Below are 15,926 nucleotides of genomic sequence, written 5' to 3'. Positions count from 1 at the left end.
TACATATATATATTGAGAGAGAGAATGTGTGTTTTGGAATTAAGGTGCTGTTTTTGTTCACTATCTACAGACGTTGATTCTTGTCAACAACAAAATTAGCAAAATCAGCCCTGGAGCATTCACACCTCTGTTGAAATTGGAACGACTTTATCTGTCCAAGAATCATCTGAAGGAATTGCCAGAAAAAATGCCCAAAACTCTTCAGGAGCTGCGTGCCCATGAGAATGAGATCACCAAAGTGCGAAAAGCTGTGTTCAACGGACTGAACCAGATGATCGTCATAGGTACAGATATTCTTATAACTCTAAGGCCAGGATTGAAGGTCCACCTTAGAAGATTCCAAGTAAGCTATAGCCGTAGGAAGGTAAATTAGCTAGAGCTTACATGTCTTTAGCCTATGGGAGTTAACAGTAGCAAGATTGGCAGAAATGAGATTTTGAATCGTGCCTTATAATGTTTTTATTTCCCGTCCTCGAGGATCTGAGAATGTGGAGAAAACTCTAGGACCAAAGTCACCCTACTGCATGCCCAAGATGTGGGATGGAATTAAGTAGTGATTAATTAGAGCTATGTGGGGATACCTTTCCATCAGGGGAATTGTTTCTATTCTGAATATCTATAAATCATTTGCTTTAAACAATGTGTTCTAATGTTTTGTGTGGTTAAAAAAAGGGTGATTTTATAATTGGCTTACAAGGTGCTAATTTCAAATTATTTAACATTTTAATTCATCTCAGGAAAGTAAAAGCCCCATAATAAATGTGACTTATTAACACCTGTTTTTGTTGATTTCTGTGCAAACCTGTGTATGCACTTTAAATAATCTTCTTGTTATTGTTTTCGCCACTATTGCTTTTTCCATAAATCTTTGTGTTTTCTTGTATTTGTTTGTTGTTTGTTTTAAAAAGAAAATTTTACCTCAGTTTGCTATCCCTTTGAAGAGTGTGTCCTTTAATTTCTCTTTTGTTTCTCAGTCAAGTTTTTATTGACCCAAATTAATCTTAAAATCCTTGTTGAAACAGATGCTACTCTGATTTGCAATACCTAATATTGTCCGCTAAAGCTTTGCACTTATTGCATTTGTAGAACTGGGCACCAACCCACTGAAGAGCTCAGGAATTGAAAATGGAGCCTTCCAGGGAATGAAGAAGCTCTCCTATATCCGCATTGCGGACACCAATATAACCACCATCCCTCAAGGTGATAGAAAACTCTCCAAAGCAGTTTGAACACCTAAATCTTAAAATTTTAACATTTAAAAAAATCGTTTTGGAAATTTAAATGGTGACTGAAGTAGCCAACGTTATTTCTGGTAAATTGTTTACCCTCGGAAGTGTTTTTGTTGAGCCTGGATGACCCCTGGGGCATCCAGGCCCATGGTAGGGATGGCTAGACCCTTCTACCTATAAAGTCTCTTCTAGGATACAACTTAACCCACAATGATTTCATATTAAAGAATTGGGGGATAAAAAATGGATTGTGATACCACAAAGGAAAAAGTACAGTTATTTAAAAAATAGAATGCCTTAGTGGCATTAAAAAAAGATACATGAAGTACTTTGAAATTGAGTCAATTTTTACTTTGAGTCTCCAATCTTTTAGCGAATTCCTTTCCATCTTAGGACATCTCAGGCATTATTATCTGAATAAGAACATCCACAGTGGCCATGCTCTTGTATGAGAGTGGCGGTTGTATGTCGTAAAGAGTATGGATTTGGGTCGGTATGCTTGAGTTCAGTTTGTCCCTAATTGGCTCTAAGGCCTTGGACAAGTTATTCAATATTTATACCTCAATTTCTTTACTTGTAAAATGGCAATAACACTGATATACAACTCATTAGTTTGTCTTAAAATTAAATAACTAATTAAAGAAGTATCTAGTATGCAAATAAGTAATGGATTATTATTACCATTTATTATTTCTTAAAAATATTTTGACACTCATTTTGCTTAGGCAAAGTGCCAAACACTGGAGACAGGACAGTAAATAGGGTATACTATCTGCCTTCAAGGAGCTTATTGCCCCGAGCAAAGACAGGCAGGTAAAGAGCAGTCATCACACAGCCTTGGGCTAAGGGTTACCCAGAAGAGACACAGAAGCCATTCTTTGTGAATCAGAAAAGAAATCAAATCCCCAAAAAAGCAATTCCTCTAATTCTCACATTTTCCCTGCCCCAGGGTTTTAGTCTCACAAAAGCCCTTCTATAGTCTCAAATGTTCCCCTCTATTTGGCCCTTTCTCAGCTTAGATACCGTGTTCTTGGACGGGGTACAAAATGTAGGTTCTTGCCCACAGAAAACAATTACCCTTCACTGTGCTTCCACAGAAACTTCAGCTCCCAAAAAGATATATTCCATAGAATGGTTTCTTACCACCCCTTGCCCTCTCTCCAGTCTTTTTGCTACAAAAGATGTTTTTATGCCCAAAATAGCAACTGCTGGTATAGATAAAATTGATGGATAGATGATAGATAGATAGACGAGAGATAGATAGAGATTGATCCACAGTTTATAAAGCACCTTCATGTTGGTCCTCCAACTTGTTGCATTGTAACAAGTGGGTTTTGGTTTTGTTTTTGTTTTATCCCCAGGGCAGATGTATATATGCATATATTTATATTTTTAATATATTTTATATTTTAATAATATTTTAAAATTTAAATTATATTTAATTACATTTTTATATATTACGTATACACATACATCTTGCCCAAAGCTATAGAGCTGTAGGAGGTGAAGTAAAAAAGCTGGAATTTAAAGTCCAGGTCTTTTCCACTACTTCATGCTGCCAGATGACTTATGTTAAACATAATCTTTGATTTTGCTCTCCTTCTTAATGCATCCTCCAAAATACGCTTTGGGAGCACATTTCATCACTTAGTGACCTGTATTCCCTATGTCTCCTCCCTACCGTAGGTGCTGTTTTCTCACCATCTCTAGCTTACTTTGTTGTATTAAACACTTACTATAAAAATTAGAGTAATCAAGTTTTCTTAAGCACTTCTTAATACCAGGTATTGTGCCAAATGCCTTTTATGGATTCTGCTCTATGAATCTCAAACCATTCCTCTATAGTACTATTGTCATACCTGTTTAATAAATGAGGAAAATGAAGCTTAAAGACACGAAGTACATTGTGCCCAAGGTCCTGGGGCTAGGAGGTGGCCAAGCCGGGGCTGTGCTGTGCTGATGCGAGTTCATGTGCGTGACCAGCGTACCCTACTGCCAACTTAAGTCCTCCCTCCTGTGCATATTTATGCCAATAAAATAGATGAGTCTGCCTTTCCTAGGCTTGACCCATATGCCTGAACATCGCCATCCTCCGGGAGTCTTAGTGGCCACACACTGTCTACCATCAGTGATGGAAACACAAGGCAGTGGAGTGAAGTGGAGAGTTATGAATTCTTCACGTGGACCATGTGGGTGAAAGGTCTGATTCAGCCACTTAGTTGTTCTGTGACTTTAGGCTAATTATTGCACATCTCCAAAATCTCAGTTTTGCTCTCTATGAAATGGAGGTCTTAATGACATCTATCTTCTAAGGTATTTGTGAGGATTAATAGACACAAATAAGACGTGTAATGTGCATACATAGTATCTGGCCCAAAGTAAGCTCTCAATACATTTACCTTAAATATGGAAAGGGAAAAGAAAAAAAAAAGTAACTAGAGTATAGGTTCTTAGTTAAATGCTACAGTGGCAAAGGTTAATGGTATTCTTGATAAATTTGCCTCTCTCTATCCTATTGCCAAGTTTTCTTCTACCATCAGTCTTTCTCCTGACTATAACTTTCCTTTTGGCAAACATACTGCAGAAGGGAAGACACTTAGAACCTAGTTAAGATTATGGATGTGACGATAATTGTTGTTCTAGAGACACTACTTTAAAAACATCTTTTCATGGTGATAGGAAAGAAAAGATGTATATTCAATTTGCTTTGTTATATACTCACTTGCTAATTACACATAGGAGGAGTATTTTAAAAATCCACATTTATTTATTCTAAGGAGATTTGAGTGGTTGAAATCCCTTATTCCAAGAGTAACTGTGGTCTCCTGGTATTTAGTCATAAGAACGACGCAGTTGTGATTTTGTTACCGGACCCCAAGACCAGGTTCATGGGCCTCCAGGTCATAGAAATGAACACTGAACTCAAGAGAAAGAAAGCCGATGGAGTTTATTAGAGATAGCTTGCCTACAAGGGAGCCGACAGCAAAGAGGACCGTCGCTCTCTGAAGGGGTATTGTGCAAGGAATGGAAAAGGCAATTTTCCAGAGGGTGAGGGACTAGAAGTAGGGAAGCATTCTTCAATCCCATGGTCATTAACTTGTGGTCATTACTTCTCAGTGGACACAAGGCAATCACAGAATGCCTTTCTCCACGGTTGACATTCTTTTAGGGCTCCTGGAAAACAGAAATATTTGTGCAAGCAGGCTTTAAATTGTTACTTCTAATTTTGCCCAGACAGCCATTACTCCTAATGACTATTATCTTGTTTGTTCGCTTTCCCAGAAGGAGGTATTTGTCTCTAAGCGTATGGAAACATTTAACCTTTGCCTCAGACCAGTGGCTCTACAGGAGTTAAGTCCCTCTTGCTTTTCCTATACTGTCTCAATTTCATTTCCTTCAGTTAAGAGCATGCTATTTTAACTCCCTTTGACCATCTGGGAGCATATTACATTCCCTACTTGGCAGCTAGATAACCTCTCAAGTTTGGAACTTTGAGTCTGTGTTTCTTCGTCTATGAAAGGGAGGTTCACAAAAAATAATTTGTAAGCTAAAAAAATTAAATGAGCTAAGTTAGAAAAAGTGCCAGTGTCAGTGTTCGCTACATGACAGACTTTCATTGAATAGCCTAGCATCTCCCGCACAAAACATAGTGCTAGTGAGAAACAAATAATAAGTTCAAATCAAATATGGACTAAACTTTTACATGAAAGAGACGGTATTGACAGAATTCAGTGGTGTGCCATGAACATTTTCATACCAAACATAACCTGCAGTTTTCCACCTTTGTTCCTTATGGACAAATAACCAACACTCTCTGCTAAGCAGATGTTAGTTCGACATGTAACCAATTTGCTCGTTTCTTTGTAGTTGTGGCTATTCTTGTAAGTGGAACAATATGCTCTTTAAAAAGCTGTATAAAAACATCATATATCCTCAGATGGCAGGAGGAAATGAAAATAGAATACTTAAACTTTTATATTAATATTATTACATTTTTAGAAATCACAGCCCTTCGAGAAGTACTATCCAGAGGTTTCACGGATACTTTGGATCTAAAATTATTTCCCCAGGTGGTCTACATATGGCCGATCACTTCATTCTAAGCCTCTGCATTCCTCTTGTGTAAAGAAACAGTCTTGATTTAAAAGGTCCAAGTAAGCTCTAGCTCTCCCTACACATCCGTGTTGTGGAGACATTTGAGTTTTGTTTCATTTGTTTGTTTGTTTTTTAAGATGGAAAAACTGATTAAGACTAAGGCCAATGCGGTTTATCAAGTGTTAGTTACTAATGAGATTCATTACTGAAATACCTCGTTAAATTTGTATATAGGTTTAACTTATACATCATGTCTTTATTACATTTCAAATGCTTATTTCATTTTATGGTTGTGGTCTCTTACCAGTAACAGTATTAGTTTAGTAACAATGGTGTAGGAAATTAATGAGATTCAGGGTTTGACCTCAGTTCTACAATTGTATCCTAACAATTACTAGGACAAAAATCTACTATGTGATAAACACAGTCCATGTTTCTGTTAAAATCCATCTAGGAGACTAAAAAGTGCTTGTCCTACTTCCAGAAGTATCTATTATTATGAAAGGGATAAAGAAAAAGATAAAAAGCAAAGTGATGGAAAAGATAAAAAGCAAATCCTTTGAAACTATGTCTTTCAGCAAATTGGTGGCCTAGGTGCTCGTTAAGTCTGTCTACATCCTGTAATTACATTTCTCTACTAGTTTAACGTTCCTTTTTCCTCTATTCTAGGTCTTCCTCCTTCTCTTACCGAATTACATCTTGAAGGCAACAAAATCACCAAAGTTGATGCATCTAGCCTGAAAGGACTGAATAATTTGGCTAAGTAATAATATTCTTTCATGACCTTTTATCAGTAAAAATGCCTGCAAGCTCCGTATTAGAAACACAATGGGTGGTTGCTGACTGTTTTTGTTGTTGGTCCTAACAACCTCAAACCTCAACAGGCCCAATTATTTCTTTAAAATACAATGAAATCACGTACTTACCATAACCATGAAAATTATCTACCCTATTGTTTTTAGATTAAGACATATCTTCTGTACAAGGTATCCGATTACATCAGTATGTTCATTCAATATGTTCTAACTTAGTAGCATTTACAGAAAGTTAAGTAAATTATAACACAATGTTCAGAATTTGAAAATGCTTTAAAATGGAAGTTACCAAGACAGGGACATATTGGGCATCCCACCCTACAGTATGGGAATAATTATGATGAGATTCTCTCGCTTCTGTTCTTTGAAGAGTTTAAAATGTCTCTGGACATTCAGTGTAGGCTAACAAAAGAAGTTATTTATTTATTTATTTTTTACCAGAAGATTAACTTTTTTTTCCTGGTAGATAATCATTCATTCCTTTCCTGCTTTCTAGCCTAACTTTAATCTTCCTACATTAACAATCTGGTTAAGTAATGTAGCAGGGGAATGCTTGCAAACTATTTGCTTTATCTTCAAGAAACACTCGGCTCTTGAACGGCATTACTGAATGTTCTTACAAAGGAGCACGGTGTTATGCCAAATTGATTCACTCCACTTTGGTCTTTATACATTTTATGGTAGATAAATAAATATAAAATATATCATTTATCCTTGAGAATGAGCTAAGACCAGATGATGTATAATACAGCTTTTCTCATTTCTGTGGAGATTTCCCATGAGCCAGTGGATAGTGAGGGCTGAAGGTGAGCGTGTCCATGAGATTCTAGCTGTAGCATCTTACCCTGGTGTCTCAAATGATAAGAAACCATTTATCTAAAGATATTTGAATTACAGTCTCTAATACAGCAAATATATTTCAAAATAGCATTATGCATCACTGACCTTTCTCTGTGATTTTGTCCCTCTTGCTGCAGAACAACGCAGGAAGATACGTTACACTGCATATTGCATAGAACTGTCTTTAGGACAGCTAGTAGTTGTAGTAATAATGGTAGAGGCGAACAATAATCTAATTCCAAATATGGTAAATTGTTAATAATATTTGTGCCTTTTTAGAAGAAAAATTCATTTTGTACTGAAAGTGGTATGGAGATTTTTTAAAAATTCCATTCACTAAATTGGAACAGACTGACTCAGGTGGCCAAGCAAACTTTTCTGACTCTTGAATTTATCAAACAAATTTCCTTTTGGAATCAAGTCCAGAAAAATCTGTCTATGAAACCATCACATCCTCACGTGGTTTACTCTTCACTGATGTTGGAACATGAGAGGTATTTTGGTGTTGAACATCAAAACTGTGAAAAGAAGAAAAAAAAATGATCTTGGAACATTGTTGCAGGGCAAATATCCCAATTAGTTATTGGGAAAAAGTGGGAAGAAAATAGTATATGCCTCTCTCTAAAAATATGAGATGGTTTTCAGGCAAACTTTCCTTCTGTTACACATGTATACATCTACGATCATCTCCCTTACCAGGTGGATTTTATTCTTTGAGGAAAAAATCATGGTTTTTGAGCTGTGTGTCCTCCGCCTTCATAAGCCTAGGATAATATCTCGAATGTACTAGGTCCTCAAAAACATTTATTGATTGAATATATAAATAAATCATCAGAAAAGTGAAGTTTCTTTGAATCAATTATTAGGAATATCATATTCTAAAACTGGATTAGCCCAAAATTGGATATGGGACTTGAAGTGTTGTAAGGAATAGGAGACATGTTTCTATAATAGAAAAGAAAAGACCAGAAACAAAAGAGATAAACATCTAAGACTGAGGGGAAAACAAAATGTTCTCGGCCAAGATGCCACGTTAACGATCCATAGCTAAGATAAACCAACAGTTTTATTAATAGCCTAAAATCAATATACTGTGATCTCAGTTATTTGAAATACCAAGCCATGATTAAAATTGAAAGACTTTGGTTACATAAACCAAAATCTAAATCCCAGAAAGGCTCAAAGATGAGAACTACCTGAAGGCAGGCAAAAACCATCCTATAGAAAGTTCCTAAGCCTATTCCACTACATTTGAAGTAGCCCAGTAGACTCTTCCTCTTTCTCTTGGAGCTAGAATTCTGGCTCTCTTTCATGACCTTGTTGTCTCATCCCTGGGATCCTCTCTCTGCCCTTTGGAATTGGCAGCACCCTGGTTTTGCCAGAGAGTCATACATCCCCAGAATGCCAAATACATTAACCTTATCTCCAAGTCGACTTCTGCCTTTTGAATCCCATTTACTAGGAAGACACCTCACAGCTGCAGAAGTTTGACCTTTTATGCATTTAATTTAAAAAATGTAACCCAAACCTTTGAGTGGCATTGTATAAGAAATGTCCTAGGGGCCAAGAAAGAGACACGTAGGTCAGAGATCAAGGCCAGAAGCTGGGAATGTTGGCACCGGGCAAATTCTGATAGTAACAGATGGTCACTGATAAAGGAAAGCAAGATGCTAATTCTGTTAACCTTCCTGGCAGGGACGTTTATTGATTCATTAGATCCTTCTGCCTTTTATTTCCAGTGAATACATTTATATAATAAACATATGATTATTTGATTTCCAAAGTGACCAAGATGATAATAGTATTCCTTTTAGTTTTCTCTGGCGTGAATTCATTATATTCATTATACAGAGAAATCAATTCAACAGCTATTCATTGATCGTAACAAGCTGTGTTAATACTGGGTATGCCACAAGACAGTCACTTTTCTCTAGGAGATACACACAAGTACATAGTCCCTTGAGTTTTTTAAGAGGGTGACAACAGGAACATTTATTAGGGGATGCCTGTCAGAGGAATTTCAAAGAGAGTGACTCTAAGCTGGGAACTTAAGAACAAATGGGCTTTATCCAAGCTCAGAAAGGTTGGAAAAAGCATTCTAAGCAAAGGGAGCAGTAAGTGCAAAAACAAAGTCCTTTTCTGTTGACTGGATAAATCACACAAATGCCTGTGAGGAGGGCAGCCGTGAGCAGTGCACGCATTCATTTCTGCTTTCCTTTGCAGGTTGGGACTGAGTTTTAATAGCATCTCTGCTGTTGACAATGGCACGCTAGCCAACACTCCTCATCTGAGGGAGCTTCACTTGGACAACAATAAGCTTATCAAAGTACCTGGTGGGCTGGCGGAGCATAAGTACATCCAGGTAATGCAATACCACTGACTAGTGTGAGGAGTATCCAGGGCGTGAACACTCCCTACTGGGATGTTAGGAGGCAGGAAGGGAAGCTTTGCTTACAAGTCTTTTTGCAGAAAGATATTTTTAATATTCATTCTGGTTTCATGAAAAACATAGGTTTATTTTTTTTAAAAAGATTTCATTTATTATTTATTTGTCAGAGAGAGAGAGCACAAGCAGGGGGAATGGGAAAGGGAGAAGCAGGCTTCCCGCGGAGCAGGGAGCCCGATGTAGGACTCGATTCCAGGCCCCTGGGATCACGACCTGAGCCGAAGGCAGATGCTTAATAACTGAGCCACCCAGGCATCCTGAAAAATATAGGTTTAAATGATATTTTTTAACATAGGACTATTACCTTAAATTTATTATAGTGCTGACTTCCAGAATATAATATTTTTAATGAAGCAGGCAAAGTAGTTTGAAGTCATTGATCACCGAACCAGAAACATACTGGTTGAAAAAGATGATATAATCTGTGAAGTATAGATATGGAATAAAATAGCAATTGTAATTTTTAGCTTCAACAGATGTCAGGTGGGTCAAAAGGGAATGTTAAGCTAGCAATGTGCCTGAGTTAACTCTTTATAGATTACGGGGTTATAGTACATTCATAAGGACAAGAAGGTATGGTCCAGTGGTCCACTGTGGTAACAGAGCTTTCTAGTCTATAAATCTATAAATGTAAGGCATGCTCATTAGTTTAAATAGTAACAATATTTTCATGTATAATAAAATAAGGCTTCCATTGTTACTTTGAGGAAATAGAACAAATATGTTGTTCAAAGTTTGTACTTAAAAAAATTAATAATGTGGCTATTCACAGATTTTATGTATTTGCTTATTTTACCTAATTTTTTGGTTTCTTTAAAGGTCATATTTAAATTGTTTCTTTCAGAAATTTACATAGGTACTTAGTTTAATCATGATGATTCAGAAATTATATGTTGGAGTGGCTGGGTGGCACAGTCGGTCGAGGATCAGACTCTTGGTCTAGGCTCAGGTCATGATCTCAGGGTTGTGAGATGGAGCCCCGCACTGGGATCTGTGCTCAGCTTGGAGTCTGCTTAAGATTCTCTCTCCTTCTCCCTCTGCCCCTCCCCGCTGTGCTTGCGCTCTCTCTCTCTCAAATAAATAAATAAATCTTTTTTAAAAAATTATACTTTGACATTGATGTTCTATTATAAATAAATCCTTTTTATAAAGTTGCCATTTTGGTAATGTTTCCACTTCTTCACTTGGGGTCCAAAATAGGTTTATCCCTTACTTTGCTGTCAGTTATGTCAATATGTTACTAATCTCTCTTCTTTTTTTTATTGAGTTGTGACAAAAACTCCAAATGAAATTAATATATAATGATTTACATAAGGTTTCTGTTGGTGGTGGGCATTTTTTTGGGGGTGGGCAGTTGTTTTGTTTTCATTTTTATATCCTAGAATAGTCAGTTTTACCTTCTTGATTGCTGTTTTTCAAATGTCAGTCTGGATGTATTACTGAGTTAATAAAATAAGTTTAATGAGTTAATTAAGAACATTTATGGGCTAGGCTAGGCTAGGATAGGTTAGAATGAATGGAAAATAAAATATCAATGTAATGGTAAGTATTTCATAAAAACTTTGTTTAAATGCACAGATTTACATATGCTAAATACATGTATTATGTTTCCTATGGTGGGTCACAGAGAAAAAATGATAAAAGATGCTATTTTGAAATCTTTGTTTAATATTAGCAAATCTCATGGGCATTCACACAAGGGCCTCATTCTTGGTTTTTCATCTCTTATTGGCTATCCACGCATCCATTTCACCTCCCTTCTTATATGCTCTTAGGGATTTCACCTACTTTACTGTCTTTTTTGTAAGTATATAATTCAGTTATTTTTAGCAAAATTATATAGTTCTTCAACTATCACTATAATCCAGTTCTTTTTTTTTTTTTAAGATTTTATTTATTTGAGAGAGTGAGCATGAGCAGGGGGTCGGCAGAGGGAGAAGCAGACTCCCCACTGAGCAGGGAGCCTAAAGTGGGAGTTAATCCCAGCCCTGAGAGCGTTACCTGAGCCAAAGACAGACCCTTAACTGACTGACCCACCCAGGCACCCCTACTACAATCCAGTTCTAACACTTCTCACCTCTTACTTTTTCTAGTCAATTTTCAATCTCGTCTTCTGCCACAGGAAATCATTCATCTACTTTCCACCTCCATGGATTTGCCTTTCCTGGACATTTCATATAAATGGAATCACTTATTGTAATGACCTTAGGTATCATAGCATGAGTCATAACATGTATCTGTAGTACATTCATTTTTATCAGTGAATACCATTCCATTGTACGGATATACCACATTTTGTTTGCTAGCACTACACCTTTTGATTCCTGTTGCTTTTGATTGTGTTTTAAAATTGGGAGTGAAGGTCTTTCAACTTTGTTCTTATTTTTTTTTTAATCTTTTTTTTTTAGATTATTTATTTATTTATTTGAGAGAAAGACAGTGAGTGAAGGAGTGAAGGAGTGAGCATGGGTGGGGGAAGCAGACTCTGCTGTGAGCCCGGAGCCTGATGTAGGGCTCGATCCCAGGAGCCCAAGATCATCACCTGAGCCAAAGGCAGACACTTAACTGACTGAGCCACCCAGGCCCCCCAGCTTTGCTCTTATTTTTCAAAATTGTTTTGGCTATTCTTATTTCTTTGCATTTGCATATAAATTTTAGAATCAGCTTGTTCATTTTTGCAAAAATAGCCTGCTAGGGCTCTAATAAGGATTGTGGTGAATCTATAGATCAATTAGGGGAGAACTGTCATCTTAATAATATTGAGTGTTCCAATTCATAAGCGTAGAATATCTCCATTTCATATTATTTAATTTCTCACAGCAATGTTTTTTCATTTTTAGTGTACACATCTTACAGTTCTTTTATTAAGTGTATCCTTATTTTCTTTACTCTTTTTGATGCTGCTGTGAATGAATTATTAACCTTGATTTCATTTTTGAATTGTTTTTTGCTAGTATATGCAAATACAATTGATTTTTGTATATCAATCGTCTATCCCGGTACTGTGCTGAAATCGTTTTTAGTTGCAGCAGTTTTTGTGCACTTCTTTGGATATTCCATGTTTGGGATCATGTCATTTGCGAATAAAGTCAGTTTTAATTATTATTTTCTTGTCTGAATTATTTTCATTTATTTTTCTTGCTTCACTGCACTGGCTAGAATCTCCAGTGCAATACTGAATAGAAGTGATGAAATTAGACATCTTTGCCTTGTTTACAATTTTAAGAGAGAGGTGGACATTCAGTCTTTTACCTTTCAGCATGATGTTAACTACAAGTCTTTTGTAGATGCTCTTTATCAAGTTGAGAAAGTTCTCTTCTATTCTTAAGCTTATTGAAAATTTTTATCAAGAATGTGTATTCAAATGCTTTTTGTGTGTTTGAGATTATCATGTGGTTTTGCCTTTTATTCCTTTAACATGGTATATTAATTAATTTCCAGTTAAACGAGTTTTACATCCCAGAGATAAATCATGCTCGGTCTTGGCCATGGTGTATAGTCTTTTTTTTTATGTTAGGAGATACAGTTTCCTAATATTTTATTAAAGTTCTTTGTTTATGTTTATATGAAATATTTGAGGGTGCCTGGGTGGCTCAGTCAATTAAATGTCTGCCTTTGGCTCAGGTCATGATCCCAGGGTCCTGGGATCGAGTCCTGCATCAGGCTCCCTGCTCTGCAGGGCGCCTGCTTCTCCCTCTCTTCCCTGCTTGTGCTCTCTCTCTATCTCTGTCTCTCTCTCTCTCTCAAATGAATAAATAAAATCTTTAAAAATTAAAAATAAATATTTGATTGTAGGTTGTGTGTGTGTGTGATGATTTTTGTCTGGCTTTAATATTAGAAAATACTGACTTCATAAAATGAATTAGGAATATAGTTTTCTTTTTTACACAGACTAATACTTGCTTTATGTCTTGATATTATTTTCCATCGTCTTCAGTATTAGTCATAAACTCTAACCAAACATATCTCCCCTTTCTTGCTAATCATTGCTAGGAATTAAAGAATGGCAAATGAAAAGAAATTTTCAGTTTGAGAATTAAAAAAAAAAGTACTCGCAGGTATTGCTTGTCTTTAATATTCCTCATTTCCGTTTTTATGTGATATCTATTGTTCTCTTTCCAAACTCTTTCTTAAACAAGGCCCCTTTCACCTGCATGTAAGTGTGAGTGTTCTGGCAGATAGAACAATATTTTAAGTTAATTACTATGAGGGAGAACCTCATAGGTTTTATAATGTACTTTAGAAATTGTTGCCTTTTTACTATATTTTAACTTTGGTTGTATAAGTCACTTCTTGCTCTTCAGAATTCACATGTACGTAATGGAAGTAAAAACCCATTTCTAAAGTCCTTTTCATAAGTCTGATATTTAATTTCCCTGAGAAAAATCTATTAACAAGTTACCATTATCTTAAACGTAATCATAAAATACATTTCAGAGAAAACTCTATTGAACAGTAGAAGTATATTCATAAGTAGAATTTGTAACACACAGTACATTTTTATTAAAACTTTCTAGGTCTATTCATTTCCAAATGCTCAGTGTTTCTTAGGTTTTGTGATTATTTTGATTCTAATACTGCCTGTACACTTTTTCTTCACTATATATTACTTCCTCATTTTGTCTAATTTAATTAAAAGGTACATCATTTTATCTTTGCCCTGAAAACATAATATTCCATGTAGACACAATTTATGAAATAACATGAATCTATTCTTGTATTCATTCAACATATATTATTGAAAACCTACTCTGTTCTAGTAGACACTAAAGATATAGTCATAAACAAAACAGAACAAGTTTCTTTCCTCCATGGAGCTTTTATTCTAGAGGAGGAAAACAGACAAAACAAATAAATATATAATAAGCTATATAGTGACAATTAGTATGAAGATTTAAAGAAATGAATTGGGGCAGAGAATGGCAGAATTGGATAGTCAGGGAAGACGTCTTTGGTAAGAAAATGTTACATGAATTACATGAGGGAGTAAGCCCCATAGACATCTTGGAGAAGATCAGTTCACATGGAAGAAACAAGGTGTGCCAACCTAAGGAAGGACTGTGATTTTTGTAATAGAGGAAAAGCAAGTAGGCCAGAGTGGTTAGATTGCATAGTAAGGGGAGATGAGGTCAGAGCAGAAGGATCTCAGATCCTGTTAGGTTTGTGAGCCAATCCGAGAACTTTGGACTTCATTCTGCATGAGACAGGAAGCCCCTGGAGTGTTGAGGCAAAGAATATATAACTTGGCTTACTTTTTAAAATAATTGCTTTATGAAGAAAAAGAAAGGAAGGAAGGAAGGAAGGAAGAAAGAAAGAAAAAAGAAAGAAAGAAAGAGGAAGGAAGAAGAAAGAAAGAAAGAGAAAAAAGAAAGAAAGAAAGAAAGAAAGAAAGAAAGAAAGAAAGAAAGAAAGAAAGAAAGAAAGAAAGAAAGAAAGAAAGAAAGAAAGAAAAAGAAAGAAAGACAGAAAGAGAAAGAAAGAGGGAAGGAAGGAAGGAAGGAAGAAAAAGAGGAAGGAGGGAAGGGAGGGAGGGAGGAAGGAAGGAAGGAAGACTGATTTTAGAGCAAAAGAGGAAGTAGGAATGATGACTTCAATCCTCCAGAAGGAGATAATGGCAGTTTGGGACAATGTTTTAGGAGTCACTACGGGGAGAAGGACTGGGTTACATGTACATTTTGAAGACTGAGCTAGCAGCATTTGTTGATGGTTGGGTGGAGAGTGTAAGAGAAAGGGTCACGGATAAAGAATAAAGGGAAAAGAATAAAGTATTTACATGAATGGCTTAGTCTATTTAGAGGAAAATAATCATTCTCCATTATTTCATTTTGTAGGTTGTCTACCTTCATAACAACAATATCTCTGCAGTTGGGCCTAACGACTTCTGCCCACCTGGATACAACACCAAAAAGGCCTCTTATTCAGGTGTGAGCCTTTTCAGCAACCCAGTCCAGTACTGGGAAATCCAGCCATCCACCTTCCGATGTGTCTATGTGCGCTCTGCCATCCAGCTTGGAAATTATAAATAATTGCCAAGAAAGCCCTCGTTTTTATAACCTGGCAAAATCCCATTAATATCATTGCTCAAGAAAAAAAAAATGGAAGCTAGATACTGGAAACTTAACTGCAATGTGGATCTTTTTCCCACACGATTTATAATATATAAAGCCAAATATGCAGTTTAAATAATTGCCTACAATAAAAAATATTTTGCCTGCCATTTTCAGAATTCTTTTTTGAAGCTTTCTGTTGATGTTAACTGAAATATTGCAGATACTCTTATTTCCCTAAACATAAAATTTGGAGTAAACATATATATATATATATATATTTATATATATATATGTCAACAATTTAGTAAAGCTTTTCTTGTTTAATTTTTAGAAGGAATCAAATAAAAAAAGTATCCATCTTCTGTAGCTCCATAGGCTGTTAGATCCTTTGACATAAAGTCAAACCAAATTCTATCTAGCTCTGTGTTAATCCCCTATTATTGGTAAAGCC

General features: G+C 36.0%; 1 protein-coding gene across 4 annotated transcripts in view; it reads left to right on the top strand.

Moving 5' to 3' along the window:
• DCN (decorin) overlaps nt 1-15,451 on the top strand; it is a 38,317-nt gene extending 22,866 nt beyond the window's left edge. The window contains exons 3-7 of one of the 4 annotated variants that reach the window (XM_028105425.2): nt 71-284; nt 1,087-1,200; nt 5,994-6,087; nt 9,203-9,341; nt 15,257-15,451. In XM_028105425.2, the coding sequence (XP_027961226.1) occupies nt 71-284; nt 1,087-1,200; nt 5,994-6,087; nt 9,203-9,341; nt 15,257-15,451 (756 nt within the window). The remainder of the gene's footprint in view (nt 1-70; nt 285-1,086; nt 1,201-5,993; nt 6,088-9,202; nt 9,342-15,256) is intronic. The other 3 variants (XM_088025659.1, XM_088025660.1, XM_088025661.1) reach the window with 3 other exon arrangements.
• The last annotated feature ends 475 nt before the right edge of the window (nt 15,452-15,926 follow it).

The sequence above is a fragment of the Eumetopias jubatus genome, unplaced genomic scaffold (genome assembly GCF_037043125.1).
Source record: "Eumetopias jubatus isolate StellerSeaLion01/CBP00866 unplaced genomic scaffold, mEumJub1_p1.0 scaffold_8, whole genome shotgun sequence".
In the NCBI taxonomy this organism is placed as follows: Eukaryota; Metazoa; Chordata; class Mammalia; order Carnivora; family Otariidae; genus Eumetopias; species Eumetopias jubatus.
The sequence above is the reverse complement of the archived record's forward strand: the minus strand, read 5'-3'. Positions and strand labels throughout refer to the sequence as shown.